At 53.8% G+C, this 17,039-nt stretch overlaps 2 protein-coding genes and 1 pseudogene across 2 annotated transcripts in view; 1 reads left to right on the top strand and 2 right to left on the bottom strand.

Annotated features, from left to right (window-relative positions):
• Nucleotides 1-17,039, bottom strand: part of LOC149355543 (valine--tRNA ligase, mitochondrial-like) — a 402,426-nt gene that overhangs the window by 237,298 nt on the left and 148,089 nt on the right. The window lies entirely within an intron of this gene.
• LOC149355546 (uncharacterized) lies at nucleotides 4,067-6,812 on the bottom strand. The gene has a single exon (XM_089577664.1). It carries the CDS (start codon nucleotides 6,810-6,812, stop codon nucleotides 5,460-5,462), a length of 1,353 nt encoding a protein of 450 aa, XP_089433790.1. The 3' UTR covers nucleotides 4,067-5,459.
• On the top strand, nucleotides 14,409-16,009 carry LOC149355545 (uncharacterized; annotated as a pseudogene).

Below are 17,039 nucleotides of genomic sequence, written 5' to 3'. Positions count from 1 at the left end.
GGGACGGCTGAATATGCGTTTTTTCTCGCTTGTGGAGCACTCAGGGCCCCAGCGAGTTCCGTTTTGTTTTTGTTTTTCCTCCAGCCGCGCGAAGCCATGCTAATGCCTTTCCCCGCGGCTCCCGACTGGAAGGGCGATCACCTCTTGTAGGGCGCCCGAGTGGCATTATCCTTTTTTTTTCTCCTTGTTTGGCCCGCTCCATGCAGGAGGCTTCTTGGCTTGGAAGGAAGATGGTCCATAGTCTAGCGAATTCTTTTGTCGGAGAGCGTCTTCGCGCAGAAAGAAGCTGTCGTCGCTTCCCGCGCCATGACAAGAAGACACCTAGAAACCGTGCAACACTATTTATTGTTGCGTGTATCGTTGTCACAACAGCTGCAGGAATGCCGCCGGAAAGCGGACTCAACTCAAATCTTGCCGCTGTGAGAGCACGTCCCAGGTGGAAATTTCACAAATGGGACCAAACAGCCAGGGCTATTGGACAGGGACCACTGGCAAAGTGAGACCACTTGACAAACAGGAGTATTTGGAACTTCCCGGTTTAAAAAAAAAACTGGAAATTTTGATCAGAAGCATGCAATTGGATATTTCAGAGTTACAACTGGGTTTTGAAATTGGTTCTGATTGTGCCTTTAACTTAAATTAAAGGTGCAAACGGAAAACTGATTTTGAGGACCGCAGGGCAGCGCTGAGCGTGGTTGGCCTGGTGCCAACATTTTCTCAGGAGAATTGAAACTGAGAATTGCACGCGTTGTCACGGAAATCAATTAATTATGACAGATGCATGCATCATACACAAGAAACATGTATATTGTATATAGTTTGACGCTAAAATTAGCGCATGTTACATGCACACCAACGTTTCTAGATATACAGTTTGGCAAACTGCGCCGGCGAGCCAAGGAGCAGAGCGGCCCCGCGCGATCGCCGTCTAAGCGGTGGCGCTGTGGTTGCTTTAGGATGAGCGCGTCGTCTACTACTCCCAGCTCAACGTTTTTAGATAATATTATCAACATAAACTACGAGGAGGCAAGCGGTACGTCATGTTTCTCTACACCGCGGAAAGAAGGGCTTCCAGTTTTTTCCGATATTTACAGCCAAAAGCTCAACCTCGAGCATCCTGCCCTCACATACCCCAGACGTAGAGCGCACGCGGACTTCGCAATTCGTAGATGAGCGCGGCTAGAAGCAGCCGCCCCCGGCGCAGACGATGCGAGGCGCGAGCTAACGTTAATCATTCGCGCAGCAAACTGTGACCAAGTGCAGCCAATGGGCGCCGTGGCGAAGAGAAATCGTGGCCTCTGAGATCAAGCGCGATGTTAAAGTACCGATGCTTGAGCTGGTCACGGAGGCCATGGGAAAACAAACGCGGTACTTCCACCACCCGAGAGATGGCGCTCGCATCTCTTTAAGATGATAACGGCGACAGAAAGGGGCCGCATACCTGGAGCAAGTTTTCCAACTGTCTTTGTCTAGAAACTTTGATGGACACACACGTGTGTGTGTGTCTATATATATATATATATATATATATATATATATATATATATATATATATATATATATATATATATATATTGTCACCGACAATTTCACACCAAAAGTCACAGCGTTTCCTAGGACAAAGCCCGCCGAAACGCCGAGCTCATGCAGAACGAAGACGACGCGCGGCCACGCGCGGCCACGCGCCTGGAGCCAAGGTTCGGCCACCAGGTGGCGCCGGCAGAGAGCCAGCAGTGTGGCATTGCCCCCCCTCTTTCAAGAGGCATCGACCCGATGCCGCGCGGGCGGAAAAAAAATAATGAAGGGAAGGCGGAAAGTGAACAGCGCGAGTGTCTGCGTGAAAAGGGGCTAACGGGAGTAATACGGCTTCAGTCGCGCCACGTGGACTACTTCGGGCGTCGGTTGTCGTGAGGACCGGACAGTTCCTTGAGGGAGCACCTCGTAGGTCACCGCGCTGAGGCGGCGTAAGACCTGGTAGGGACCGAAGTAACGGCGAAGAAGCTTCTCAGAGCGCCCCCGCAAGCGGATCGGGCTCCACACCCAGACTTGATCACCGGGTGTGTAAATCACTTCCCTGCGGCGGAGGTTGTAACGCTCGGCGTCGCGTTGCTGTTGGTGCCGGATTCGCTGTCGAGCAACATGGCGAGCGGCTTCGGCGTCACGTGCAAATTGGTTCGCTTCGAAAGAAGAAGGAGCAGGATCCGGAAGAAGCATGGCGTCCAGCATGGTCAAGGCTTCGCGACCGTGCACCAAATGGAACGGAGTGAAGCGTGTCGTTTCGTGTAGAGCAGTGTTGTAAGCGAACGTGATGTAAGGCAGTATCCGGTCCCAGTTTCCATGGTCATCGTCCACATACATCGAAATCATGTCGGCAATTGTCTTGTTAAGCCGCTCAGTCAGTCCGTTCGTTTGCGGATCGTAAGCTGTAGTCCTTCGATGGCTGGTGCCACTGAGTCGAAGTACCTCGCTCGTAAGGGCCGACGTGAAGGCGGTGCCCCTGTCAGTTAATACGACTGTAGGGGCTCCGTGACGAAGTACAATGTTGTGAATGAAGAAATGTGCAACGTCGGCTGCGGTACCACGGGGAAGGGCCTTGGTCTCACAGTAGCGGCTAAGATAGTCAGTGGCAACAGCAATATACCGGTTACCCATGGAAGACGCCGGAAATGGGCCGAGTAAGTCCATGCCGACCTGTTGAAATGGGAGGCGTGGGGGATCGATCGGCTGCAGGAGCCCGGCTGGTTTAGTCGGCGGCGTCTTCCGGCGCTGGCACTCACGGCAGGTTCGGACGTAGCGGTGGACAACCGCAGCAAGCCTGGGCCAGTAGTACTTGTGACGTATGCGCGCCAACGTGCGGGAAAATCCGAGGTGGCCCGAAGGAAGGTCGTCGTGGCACGCACGCAGAACTTCGTCACGAAGCGCTGTAGGTACGGCAAGCAGATAGGCAGTGTCCGTTGGGCCGTAATTCTTTTTATAGAGGACACCATCGCGCAAGCAAAACGATGACAGCCCGCGCTTGAAGATTCGAGGAGGAGATGGAGCGGTTCCTTCGAGATACTCGATGAGAGGAAGCAGTTCGGCGTCGGCCCTCTGTTGGCGGGCAAGGGTGGACGCGGTGACAGCACCCAGAAAAGCGGAATCGTCGTCGGACTCGCCCATGGGGCAGGGAATAGGAGCGCGGGATAGACAGTCAGCATCGCTGTGTTTCTGGCCGGACTTGTACACGATGGTGACATCAAATTCTTGTAGCCGAAGGCTCCAACGAGCAAGCCGCCCCGAGGGATCTTTCAAATTCGCCAGCCAACACAGGGAATGATGATCGCTCACAACCCGAAATGGGCGGCCATACAGGTACGGACGAAATTTCGTAACGGCCCACAGCACAGCCAGACATTCCTTCTCCGTGGTGGAATAGTTGACTTCGGAACGAGACAAAGTGCGACTGGCGTAAGCAATCACGCGTTCTAGACCATCCTGCCACTGAACAAGGATCGCACCGAGACCAACGTTACTGGCATCAGTATGTAGTTCCGTGTCGGCGTCCTCGTCGAAGTGGCCAAGCACAGGCGTACATTGGAGACGGGACTTGAGTTCCGTGAAGGCTCTTTCCTGGTCCTGCCCCCACAAGAAGGGTTCAGCGTCTTTCGTCAGGCGGGTCAGAGGCTCAGCTAGCTTGGAGAAATTATGAACGAACCGGCGATAGTACGCGCAGAGGCCCAAGAAACGACGCAGGCTCCGTTTGTCTGTGGGCTTGGGGAAGGCAGCTACGGCGGCCGTCTTTTCGGGGTCTGGACTAACGCCTCGAACGCTGACAATGTGACCAAGAAACTTCAGCTGATGAAACGCGAAGTGACATTTCTCTGGCTTGAGAGAGAGACCAGCGGAACGTATGGCCTCGAAAACAGCACGCAAACGTTTCAGGTGCTCATCGAACGTGTCGGAGAAGATCACGACATCGTCGAGATATACGAGGCACGACTGCCACTTCAGTCCAGATAGCACGGTGCCCATCATTCGTTGGAATGTGGCAGGGGCCGAGCACAAGCCAAAAGGGAGCACCTTAAACTCGTATAAACCGTCAGGGGTAATAAAGGCGGTCTTCTCTCGGTCGCGTTCGTCGACCTCTATTTGCCAATACCCACTGCGGAGGTCAAGAGACGAAAAATAGGTGGCATGGCGCAGGCGGTCTAGAGAGTCATCAATGCGTGGCAGAGGGTACACATCCTTTTTCGTGACGTTATTGAGGCGCCTGTAATCCACGCAGAACCTGAGGGTGCCATCTTTCTTGGTGACGAGGACAACAGGTGATGCCCAGGGGCTCGTGGACGGTTGTATGACGTCGTCCTGGAGCATTTGTGTAACTTGGCGGCGAATGGCGTCACGTTCTTTTGAAGATACCCGATAAGGGCGCTGACATATTGGTCTTTGGTCGTCAGCAACGACAATTCGGTGCTTTGTAAGCGGCGTCTGTCGCACCTTGGAAGTTGATGCAAAACAATCGCGGAAGGAAGAGATGAGGTTTTCTACGCAGCGTTTCTGACTGGCCAAGAGGTGCGGGTTGACGTCGGTCGGGATGGCTGTAGCTGTCGTCTCGTCGTGGTCTGACGTCGTGGACAAAGAGCACTGCCTGGTACACTCTCCGAGCTCGTCAAAATAAGCGACGACCGCTGTTTTCGTGAGATGTTGCGGTTCACGGGTAAAGTTCGTAACTAAGATGTCGGTGCGACCGTTGGTAAGATCTACTAGGCCTCGAGCTATACAAACTTGCCGAGCGAGTAGCAGCGACATGTTCGCTTCAGCGATGCCAAGGGTGCCGGTGCTGCCATTACACTCGACTGTGACGAACTTGCTGGCTCGCGGAGGGATCGTTACATGGTCGTCACATAGGCGCAACATTACTCTGCAGGGCTCGCTGTGGGTGTCAACGGCTCGCTGGGCGGAAAAAGACACCATGAGTTCCCGAAGGTCGATGACCGCACCATACTCTTGAAGAAAATCCATGCCCAGAATGAGGTCTTTAGAACAGTCACGTAAGACGGCAAAGGAGCCAGTGAAAGTAAGACCCCGGATCTGGATGCGGCAGGTGCAGGCGCCGATCGGCGTCACTACGTGGCCACTGGCGGTGCGAATGACAGGTCCACACCAAGGCGTCAGAACCTTACGGAGAGTCGTGGCGAGTTGACTGCTCATCACAGAAAAATCAGCGCCGGTATCGACGAGTGCGGTCACTTGATAACTGTCGGCGGTTACAAAAATTTCAGATGAAACTAATCGTTCGCAGCACGTCGGTGAGGTCGGCGGTGAGGTAGTCGGAGAGGTCGTCGGAGAGGTCGTCGGAGAGGTCGTCGGAGAGGTCGTCGGATCGGGTCGCCACCCCCCGGGCAGGGGCGTCGAATCGTCGGGTGGAGGCTGTTGACTCTGTACAGTGGCGGCGGCCCTACCCCCGGAGGACGCCGTCTTCAGTTTTCCCGGCGAGGGGACGTGCGTCTGTACTGACCAGATGTTGAGGGCCGACTGGGCGAAGCAAAGCGCCTCGGGGATGGCGATCGCGATTGGCGCTGCTGCGAGGCCGGGGGCAGCACGTGAGCGGCGAGGTACTCGTCGATGTCCTGCGGTCTTTCACCATAGCGAGGTCGAGGCGCGTCGGGCGGGAAGCCTCTCAAACCCATACGCCGGTACGGGCAATGCCGCAGAATATGGCCAGGCTCCCCGCAGTGGTAGCAGAGCGGGCGGTCGTTGGGCGTGCGCCACACCTGCGCTTTGCTGACAGGAGGGCGCAGGTTCTGCTGCTGCTCGACGGGGCGCACGTAACGGTGGGATGTTCGAGGTCCGGCAACTGGGCGAAACTCTTGCGGCATGGGAGCAGGTCGGCGCAGGGCATCGCTGTAGGACATGACGTGTGGCTCCGGTAGTGGTGCTGGTGGTGGCTGCAGCACGCGCTGAATTTCGTCACGGATGACGTCCCCTGTAGAAGGTATGCTTGCCGACGGAGCTTCCATGCGGAGGTGTCGCAGTTCTTCGCGGACAATGCTCCGTACAATCTCTCGCAGCGCCTCATCCCCGGGGCCTGGCAAGGGCGCGAAGTATTGAGTGGCCGCTACATTTGCCTGACGGCCGTATTGGGCGCTCCGTTCCAGCAACGAACGCTCCATGGTGGTAGCTTCCTTGGCGAAGGCGGCGACGGTTAGCGGAGGGTCGCGCATGAGGCCAGCAAACAGCTGCTCCTTCACCCCACGCATAAGGTGCCGCACCTTTGTAGCTTCTGGCATGGTAGGGTCGGCCCGATTGAAGAGGCGTGTCATGTCCTCTATAAACATGGCCACGCTCTCGTTGGACTGCTGTGACCTGGAGCGAAGGGCAAGTTCAGCGTTCTCCTTCCGTTGGCTCGAGCTGAATGTGGCGAGCAACTCACGGCGAAAAGCTGCCCAGTTGGAAAAGGACGCCTCGTGGTTCTCAAACCACGTTTTCGCCGAGTCGAGCAGTGCGAAATATACATTCAGCAGCTTCCGCTCGTCGTCCCACTGGTTAAATGCGGCCACACGGTCAAAATTGGCCAACCAGTCTTCTACATCCTCAAACCGGTCGCCGTGGAAGGATGGTGGCGACCGAGGTGCGAGAAGGACGCACGGCGGGGCACTGCCGGAGTACTGACCTGTCTGGCTGCCAGTGGTGGACGTCATCGCTCTGACAGGCCTTGTTAGTGGCTCGAACTCGGGTTGCAGGCCTCGCAGGCGACGGCTCGTTTTGTGGACGGGTGTGGCGTCCGCGGGTCGGGGAGAAGCGTCACGGCTGTCGTCGGGGTCAGCGTACATGGGATGGTACCCCGCACGGCTCCACCAAATGTCACCGACAATTTCACACCAAAAGTCACAGCGTTTCCTAGGACAAAGACCGCCGAAACGCCGAGCTCATGCAGAACGAAGACGACGCGCGGCCACGCGCGGCCACGCGCCTGGAGCCAAGGTTCGGCCACCAGGTGGCGCCGGCAGAGAGCCAACAGTGTGGCAATATATATATATATATATATATATATATATATGTATATAGTCTATATGGTGTGTCTATATATATATATAGTGATATACAACTTAAAAAACAGCAGCTGCTAACACTGGGCCGCGGTCCGCGGCGTCCAGTATTACTCCGCTGGCCAATCGCAACTGTAAACGAAATCAGCTTTTTAATGTTTGACTATCTCAAACAATCCATGTATCAGAATTCTCGAGCTGATAATTCTTTCTCTTGTGATAAGCTTCTTGTTTATGTAACAAGAAAGGTTAAACCAGCGGGCTACTTTTTCGTCGCGGAGGAAGTCTGTGCGCGGAGGCTGAATGTCCCTATTGAAAAATCCGGTATCGCGGCAAACCGGATTTTACCGGAACATATCGGTTTCATACCGGTCCGGTATCACTCTCATACCGGCGAGACCCATCCGGTTTGATGGCTATACCGGTTCATACCGGTCCGGTATCGATCCCAAACCGGACAGACCGCTCCTGTACGGAGCTCATACCGGACAGTCCATTCCCAGTTCGAAGCTCAAACCGGACAGACCAGTCCGGTACGGAGCTCAAACCGGACAGACTAGTCCGGTACGGAGCTCAAACCGGACATACCAGCCTGTATTCAGAGCGATATGTGCCGCGGTTTTGGTGCTTGGTCTGCAGATTGACTGTTGTACGCCAGCAGATATTTTTTAGGGGAAAGTGTGGGGGGGGGGGGGGCAGCGCGCGCATAAGTGCGATAATCAACACATACACGGTTTTGTTGAAAGGGCTAGGAAAAGAAAAGGGCTAAGCGTGAGCTTCGCAGTGGCAAAACATGCAGTTTGTGCATGATTTGGTGATTTGAGGGCAACCGCCATATTGGCTTCCCGTGCAGCACCCTGACAAAGTCAGGGCGGCTGTCTGCGGGCACACGGCTAGTATATATCCGCCAGCAGCCTTCGTAAGTCCTGCGCAGATTACTCTGGATTTCACAGTGCAGAACTTCACGACTGGCTGATAAACATGGCGAGCCTCCGGTGACTGCGCCAGAGGCTCCAAAAGGTTTGTTACTGTCGCGTTCATTGCAGCAGCTTTTTTAATGTTCGCTAGCGGCAGTCTGTAGCGACGCATCGATGAAGAAAGAAAATTCTTGGTTTTCGTGCAGGAATTCTTTGCACTTCTTCTTCGTCAAGTGATTGCACATTGATAACGCAACTTGTCCAAGTGCCATCCCGAGCGGCCGCACCCTTCACTTTATCAGGAAGGCATGCTAATCACAAATCGCCCAGAACATTTCTATCGACGAACAAGAAAAGGTTAATTCAACGGAGCCGGCAGCTTGCGGTGTTCCCTTAGGGCGACGCTTCGTGCTAGCTAGAAGATACAGCGCTCGAGAGAACAAAATAAAAACAAAAACCACCTGTAGAAACCTTACACGAGTAACCCGTCTTTACGCAAATTTTTTAAAGCTTTTTTTTTTCTCTCAACACCGCCTTCTCTGCTTTTCCTGGGTCCGTCACAACAAAAAAAACCTGCGCATTCCTGGTTTTTCTATCGGGCTTTGTTCCTTCCCCTTCGGCTCCTCTGTGTCTGTCAACCCACGACCGAACATTTTAAGCCGCCCTCCCGACCACGCTCCCCGCGACTTCCATGAAGTGGCGAGGAGGTTCCGATTCTGCTTGTTCACTGTCCCCGGCCGCTTCGCGGTGACTTTTTGCAAAAGTGCCCCCCCCCCCCCCCCCCCCCCCGCGCCTTTCCTTCGTTTGTTTGGAACAGGTTTTTACTTCTCTCCTGCGGCTGGGTTGAGTGTCAAGCGATGAAGGTAGCTGGGAAAACACGCTGGCACTCGCTCGTTGGCGTTGAATTTGTGTTATACAATTTTTTGCGCCTCTCTTCGTGTTGCCTTGATCAATCCATGATCAAAGATGACATCGCCTTTCATGCGTACGTCCAGTGCAAATATGGTGGAACCCTATCATCCTTGTCTCAGTGATGAATGACTTCGCTCCGAAAGACGTGAGTGGTGAATATTTGACCGGTGGAGGCCGGTGGTGAACATTTGACCGGTGGAAGGCGGATTTTATGACGGCGACGTCGTGCTGCTAGGACGTAAGTACGCATTTTAAATCACTCTGTTCTTTAAGTACTGCCTCCGTCTCGGTTATATGCTCGGCGTCAACAGAAACGTTCTAACTGTTCAGTGTCTTTTTAACTAAAACTTTGTAGACTGCACAGCGTAGAGGGACGAAATAGCGCAAAATTTTCTTTCAGTTACATACCGAAATTGCTTGTCCTTCATGATAGCACGACTAAAATTAGTTTTATAGTTTGTATTATTTCTTTACAGAGGCACATGGTGTATACGTGCGAGAGCAATCATTGATAAGCGTCCTGAGGGGGAGCGGCTCAAGACCTTGAACAAACATCACGCATCGCATCGATGCTGCGGTATGTGCCGTAAATAATGGAGGATGACCACGCAAGCAGCGCAATCGTCTGAGCAACCTGTTTACACACCAACAATGTTACGACGCAGATTTTCAATACATTATTGATTCAAATATGGAAGGCGGGAGGTGCATTCACGATACTGAGCATTGCCAATGCTCAGGGCCTGGCGTCTTGAGACGCCTGGCTTGTCTGTGGCTTGTCTGGGCCCACGGGGGCCCGCAATTCAGAGCCCCGTTTGTGCTACTGGGGTATGCATTTGTTATTGCATACAGGTCCACCTCGGGAATGGAATTTTTATTCCTTCGGCAACGTGCGCAGCAGTTATGGTGGCACCCAAAGATTCGCGTTTCTGTAAAGACGCAGCCTTTGGACGACTCCACAACTCCTGGAAAGGGGCGTTACAGGGCAAGCTTGCCATTGGAACCTGAAGTCGGAAGCCTCCACAGTGGGCAGAAAGCCAATGACTCCTGAAAAGCTACAAGCCATTGGCCGTAAGTTGCATGTCACAGTGCTCAATGCATTATGTTGTGTGTCAGTGCGCAATTAAATGATAAGCTGGGGGCATTATGTACTACCAATCATATTTTCTTTTCTGCAGGTGCTTTTGACTACTTAATTGGCCAGCACCCTGTAGAGACCCCAGCGCCGGTAGATCGTCGCAAAGGGTTAAATTATTACCTTAGTGAGCTGGTTCAAGACATGCGGAAAAAATAAACATCTTTTGGAGCTTTTGATGCATTATAATACTCACCAAGCTACCAATACTTTGGTAAAAGGTTGGAGCAAATAACACAATGGCACATCGACTGCAATGCGAGTTGCTGATAATCGCAGATTACCAGTTTCTGAGGCTCTGTATATTTCAGCATTTGGCATGTACGCTTATGGCCCCACTTTTTGGGCAGATTTAGTCCAAGTGGGATATATTTGAAGCATTTTATTCTGCCTTTGTCCTGTGCTACAGGGCCCTCCTGTATAATACGGGCCTAGCCTGTTTAATACAGGACTGTCCTGTATTCCGGTATGAATTTTAAACCGGAACCGCATACCGGGTTATTGTACAGGATTTGCGATACCGGAGTATCCTGTACAAAACAGGAGAGTCCTGTATTATACAGGACTTTCCTGTTTTATACAGGATATTCCAGTAATCCGGTATCGCAAATCCTGTACAATAACCCGGTATGCGGTTCCGGTTTAAAATTCATACCGGATTTTTCAGTAGGGGTGGGCGGAGCTTCACTGCAGACTTAAGTTGTATCCGACTATAGATTGTAGGCGTGCGTTTATTAGATATCCTCAGAGAGACCCATAGGACCACAAAAGGCCATCGAACATCCAACGTATGCCTGGCAAGAGATGTTTGAACGTCTGCTGGACATCTGTAAAGGTCCACAGATGTCCGATGGACGTCCGGCGCAGAGAAAATGGCAGTCCAATGAGACTCCCATGGACGCCAAAATCGGATATTCGGACGTCCGTCAAACGTCCGGAAACTGACGTTCCTTTCTTTAAACAGTCACAGGACGCCCAATGGAAAATTTTCGTTTGAGCGTGGAACATTCTGAGGATGTCAGAACCTGGCCATCATATTGTCACGGACGCCGGTAGAACGTTCTATCCGAACAGTACCTGGCGAGCGCACTGGGCAGAGCGCAGCCGGCAGGCCCTAGCACCGAGCAGAAGAGGACGAAGTCCGGCGCGCGACAACGGTCGAAGACAGACCGCACGGGGGCGCCGGTAGAGTGATGTCTAAACTAAGTGTGGGAATATGCAGGACGTCGAAACACTACCCCCCGAACCAAACTTTCTGACTGGCGGACGACCGCACACGCTGCCACGCTGTCCACACACAACACTTCATACTGTGTGCAGTCACATCTAAGGCGATACTTTTGTAGTGTGAAATGAGCTGCCAATTTTTGCTCAGTATATGTTGATGCCAGTGTGTATGAAACCTGCCGTAACAAAGAAGGACAATATTTCAAGAACAGCTTCCTCACTGCAGTTACTGAATGTTTTAACTCCTGCTGTAGATGGAAGCCAGTTTTTATGTTCAGATCGAGACAATTTTCCAGAGTACCATGGTTCGTTGTGTGTCAGTGACACGTACAAGACATTTCTTTTTGATCAAAAGAGGCGCATTGACGCAGTCTGTAGTGTTTCAGCTTTACTAACTATTGGCCCCTTGGCCAAGAAAGCTAATTACTGAGCGCGTAAACTTAATGACTCGCATCCCACCGGAAGCAACTTGGAAACATGCCATGGAAACATGCCATGCACATATAGTAACTATAGCCATAAGCAACATATAGCCAACTTGGAAACATGCTATGCACATATAGCATGTTTCTGCATCTGCTATCTGCTGGAAGAGTGCCAGAGGCATTCAACAATGCACAAACTGACTGGCTCTTTCCAGGAGACTCTGAAACATGGCATGCACACAGAGAATGTTTCCGCACCTGCTGGAAAAGTGCCAGTGGCATTCAAAAATGCACAAGTTAAATAGAATTCAGCGCAAAAAACAGACAAGGGACGAAGTAAGAGACACAGAGACATTCACGAGCGCTATGAACACTTCTATTCTATTTAACATGCTTCACCAACTAGCCCGGCAGCTCGCTCTCCTGAAAAATGCACAAACTGACAGCCGGTGGGATGTGAGTCATTAAGTTTACATACTCAGAAATGAGCAAATTTCTTGACCAAGGGGCCAATAGTAAGTATTTCTGATACACTACAGACTGCATCAATGCGCCTCTTTTGATCAAAAAGAAGTGTCCTGTACGTGTCACTGACACACAACAAACCATGGTACTCTGGAAAATTGTCTCGATCTGAAAATAAAAAACTGGCTTCCATCTACAGGAAGAGTTAAACACGCAGTAACTGCAGTGAGGAAGCCGTTCTTGAAATATTGTCCTTCTTTGGTATGGAAGCTTTCATACATATCGGCATCAACATATGCTGAGTAAAAATTGGCAGTTCGTTTCATACTACAAAAGAATCCTCATAGATGTGACTGCACACTGTATCAAGTGCTGAAAACTATTAACATAAAAAAATGTACTGAAAAATGCCAAATGATTGGTGCATAAGCACGTGCATGCTTTACTAGTACAAAGATTTTAGTGAAATGAGTATTAGAAATTGCACTTTATTTCTAAGCATCACAACAAATAACGCTGCAACTGCAGTTCCAGTTCAATGATAAAGATATTCAATTCAATTCAATTTATTTTTGCAGAAAAAAATACATCCTGCAGAGGTTACAGGGCTAAAAGCTGTTAGTAAAACAGCTTGACCGGGCCCAGGAACCTATGGCAGCAGCGACGTGGCAGCAGCGACGTACCCCGGCAGCAGCGACGTGCACTTGGCAGCAGCGACGTGCCCCGTGCGCACTGCGTTAACAGTTGTACGCTCCTGTCACAGGCACCAACCGCTTGGCTGCACTCAGCGCCCGTACAGGACCAAGCCAGCTCTCCGCGCCGGACTTCAGATTGTTACGCCGGATTTTCCGCAAGTTGTACCAGGAGGCGTGACCGTCAGCTGCGCAGAACTACTGCGCTGCCCTACACCAGTGCCAGGAGCTACAAAAGGAGCCACATCACCGCAGCTAGCCTCTTGGGACCTCCTTCACAACTTCTCAGGGCAGGACGACATCCTGGCCCACGTGGCTCGTTGTGCGGAAGCAGCAACGATCAGCTGCGAAGTCCCACCCAACCAGCCTGTCCCGGACCTCCATCTCCTCCAGATGAGGGCCCAACGGCGGCGGGCAGAAAGAAGGGCCCTACGTACGGACAGGCCAGAACATTGGACAGAGCACAACCGGCTTGACGCAACCTGCCGTCGGACCGACAACCGGCGCCGCAGGGAGTCCTGGTAGGGGATATGTGCCTCCCTGGTGGCTGCCCGGGGCAGTGCCAGAGCCTGGCGCCTGTTCCGGTCTCTTCTGGAGCCCTCCATCCAACGTGCTCCCTACCTGGCCATCGCAGTGGCTGGGGGGCTTACCTACCAGCAGCTGGATGATAAGCTGGCAGAGGCCCTCCTTCCTCGGGAGCCCCCTCCATCAGGGCTCTACCCCAGGCGGACGAGTGACCAAGCAGCAGGCGGTCAACACGCAGATGACATTGCGGCCATTTGTTCCACCCACCCTCACCAAGGCGGAACTCACCACTGCCCTGCAGCACTACAAGCGCCGCAGTGCCCCCGGACCAGATGGTATCACATACCGAATGCTCCGGAGCCTGGACGACTCCATGAAGGCCAACTTCCTCCAGACCTTCAATGAAGTATGGACGACGGGCTGTCTACCTGAGGCCTGGCGCACGGCACTGGTGGTACCGGTCCTCAAGCCTGGCAAGCCACCTGCAGAACTCAAATCGTACAGGCCCGTCTCCCTGACTTCAGCCCCGGGGAAGCTCCTGGAGTCCGTGGCGCTGGCAAGGCTGGACTGGATAGCTGGGGTCACGAGCTACCTGCCCGAGCAGCAGTCTGGGTTCAGGAGGCACCGCTGCACGGCTGACGCCATTTCGGACATCGTATCCAGCCTCGAGGAGGCACGTCACTCTCGCCATGTCGTCTGCCTCGCCCTCCTGGACGTTCAGGGGGCGTTCGACAATTTGACACATGAGGCCATCCTCGAGGCTGTTGACTGCCTTGGCGTCACCGGCTACTTCCGGGGGTATCTGCAAGGATTCCTAGAAGACCGCACCAGCTGTGTCCGGGCAGGAGGAGCCACCAGCGCCCCCCAGCCACTCACGAGAGGAGTTCCCCAGGGCAGCGTGCTGAGCCCCATGCTCTTCAACCTGGTGATGGCCGAGCTCCCCCGCTGCCTCCCGGAGGGCCTGCACCTACCTGTCCGCATAGCAATCTATGCGGACGACATTGCCCTCTGGTGCTGCGGACCACGGCGCCAAAGGGTGCAAGTCATCAGAAACGTCCAGCGTGCCATCACCAGGGTGAGCTCCTACCTGGAACGGGTGGGCCTGCAGCTCTCCGCCACCAAGACCGAGGCCATGCTGCTGAACACCCGACCAGGAGCACGCCCGGGGAAGACGAGCCTGATCATAGCAGGACGGGAACTACCATGGCGGCACGCCTGCCGTTACCTGGGCCTCCTGATAGACCACCACCTCACCTGGCAGCCAGCTGTTAAGGCCTTCTCCAAGCAGGCAATCAGGGTCCGGGGCGCCGTCCGGAAGCTCCTGGCTGGAGGGAGAGGCATCACACCACACATGGGCCTCCAGTTCGTTCAGGCCATGGCGGGGGTGCAGTTCCTATACGCCCTGCCCCTGATACAACTGACCATCAGGCAGCAGCTGACCATCGAACGCTGCCAGAGGGCTGACATCCGCCTGTGCCTGGGCCTGCCGCGGGGCTCCCAGGTTCCCGCAACACCAGCAGAGGCGGGGGCGTGGCCCATGGAGCTCCAGGCCCAGAGGGCAGCATTCCGCCATGTGGAGTGACTCCATCTTGCACCTGCCGGACGCCCCCTCTTGGAGCGCCTCCTCAACCACCCCCACTCTCGCATGGGGAGGACTGCCCTGGCTTTTGAGCAGCTGGTGGGGGGGCAGCCGGAGAGCCTTCCTGCTCCTCCACGTCCAGATCTTGGCCACCAGTACCGGGTCCTTCTACCAGCACGAGGGGCCAGGCCAAAGCGACTGACACCAGCAGTCGGACTCCGACAGGAGGCAGCGGCGACCCTGGAGGAGGACCTGGCGGGCCGCACGCAGCTGTACACGGATGGCTCCGTCTTGAAGGGGGCCTGCCCATCTGCAGCGGCAGCCTGCATCGCTCCTGCTCTGGGCGAGAGAAAACAGGCGAGGCTACCATTTGTGGCGAGCTCCACCACAGCGGAGCTGACAGCCCTACATCTGGCTGCCGACATCCTGGACGGGCAACCTGCTGTACAGTCTGCAGCCATCCTGAGTGATTCCAATGTCGCTCTCCAGCTACTGCAAGAGCCACGTTGCCGACTACCCATCGTCAGCAAGCTGGCAGCCAGGTTAAATGGAATCTGCTCCCGCGGCTGCTCCATATCCCTGGCCTGGGTCCCCAGCAACGTTGGCGTCCAGGGCAATGAAGATGCCGATGCCCTGGCCAAAGCAGCTCATGGAGGATCCACTCCCACCTGTACATCTGTAGTCCCCCTGGATGCTGCCCGGTCCATCACTGAGCGGCAACTTGTCCTGGAGCACCCCGACCCCAGGGTGGCGCAAGGGACACTTCCCCAGCTCCTGCCGGACAAGGGTATCCCAAAGCGGCAGAGGTCCCTCCTCCTCCGGCTTCGAGTGGGCTGCTCTTGGACTGGGGCACGGCTTTACCGCAAGGGACTGGCCCCCTGTGCAGACTGCCCCCGCTGTGGACACCAGGAGGAGACAGTCGATCACATCCTGTGTGGATGCCCTGCCACACATCAGGCAAAGCTTGTCGCTGGCTACAGGGCCCTGGGACTGCCTGCAGACACAGCAAGTGCCCTACTGTTCCCATCTGGACCCAACGCCCCCAAGGCCCTCTGGTCCCTCCTGGCCTTCCTGGAGGACACGGGCCTGGATAGCTACTGCTAATCCTAGGCGGCTGATGACAGCGACGGCGCCTCGTGAGACGCTCCACTTTCTCTCCCTTTATATCTTTCCTCTTCGCCTTTACCTATTCTCCTCCCTAACCCCACGCCAGCAGTGGTGGTGGTGACATCTCGCCAGTCACAGGCCCGTGCTAATTTCCTTTCCATTTCTTTCATCCTCTTACTACTACTACTACTAAGCTAGCCTCACTTGGCAGCAGCGACGTGCCCCGTGCGCATTGTGTTAACAGTTGTACGCTCTTGTCACAGGCACCAACCGCTTGGCTGCACTCAGCGCCCGTACCGGACCAAGCCAGCTCTCCGCGCCGGACTTCAGATTGTTACGCCGGATTTTCCGCAAGTTCTACCAGGAGGCGTGACCGTCAGCTGCGCAGAACTACTGCGCAGAACTACTGCGCTGCTCTACGCCAGTGCCAGGAGCTATAAAAGGAGCCACATCATCGCAGATAGCCTCACTTGGCAGCATCGAGGTGCCCCGTGCGCAGTGTGTTAACAGTTGTACGCTCTTGTCACAGGTAAGTGTTATCGCCGTATCGATTCCTTGACTTATCTTCTGTATTGTGTGTCGTCGCTGCTGCCTGGTTTGGACTTGTGCTCGTGTGTTGTCTCAAGCTGCAGTGCCCTATTATCATCTTGTTGCACCCAAAAGGCTGCTTGCTTTCAAATGTCTAAAGAATTAAATAAGCTGAAGGAAGAAATGAGGGCTTAATTAGTTAAACTTAAAGACGAAGTAAAACTTGAACTGAAGGTCTTTCGAGAATCTATGGAAAGAGACTTGCGAAACAAAATTCGTGAGCTAAAAACCGAGCAAAAAAGCTTGACCGAGAGCCTTGAGTTCGCGCATGGCGCAATAGAGGACATCAAAAAAAAACTGGATGATGAGGTTTCCAAAAACGTGCAATTGAGGCTCTGTGTGCCAGATGCGCATCTCTCGAAAGTAAATTGCAAAATGCAGAAAGCAGGCTTACTCATGCTGAACAATATTCAAGGAAGTGCAAAATTGAAATACAATG

Source organism: Amblyomma mixtum, chromosome 3 (assembly GCF_055824585.1).
Source record: "Amblyomma mixtum isolate Tamu chromosome 3, ASM5582458v1, whole genome shotgun sequence".
NCBI lineage: Eukaryota > Metazoa > Arthropoda > Arachnida > Ixodida > Ixodidae > Amblyomma > Amblyomma mixtum.
This window is presented reverse-complemented; position numbering and strand designations above follow the sequence as displayed.

Coding starts and splice junctions, on each gene's coding strand:
- LOC149355546 (XM_089577664.1), bottom strand. CDS start 6,812: ATGTACGCTGACCCCGACGACAGCCGTGACGCTTCTCCCCGACCCGCG.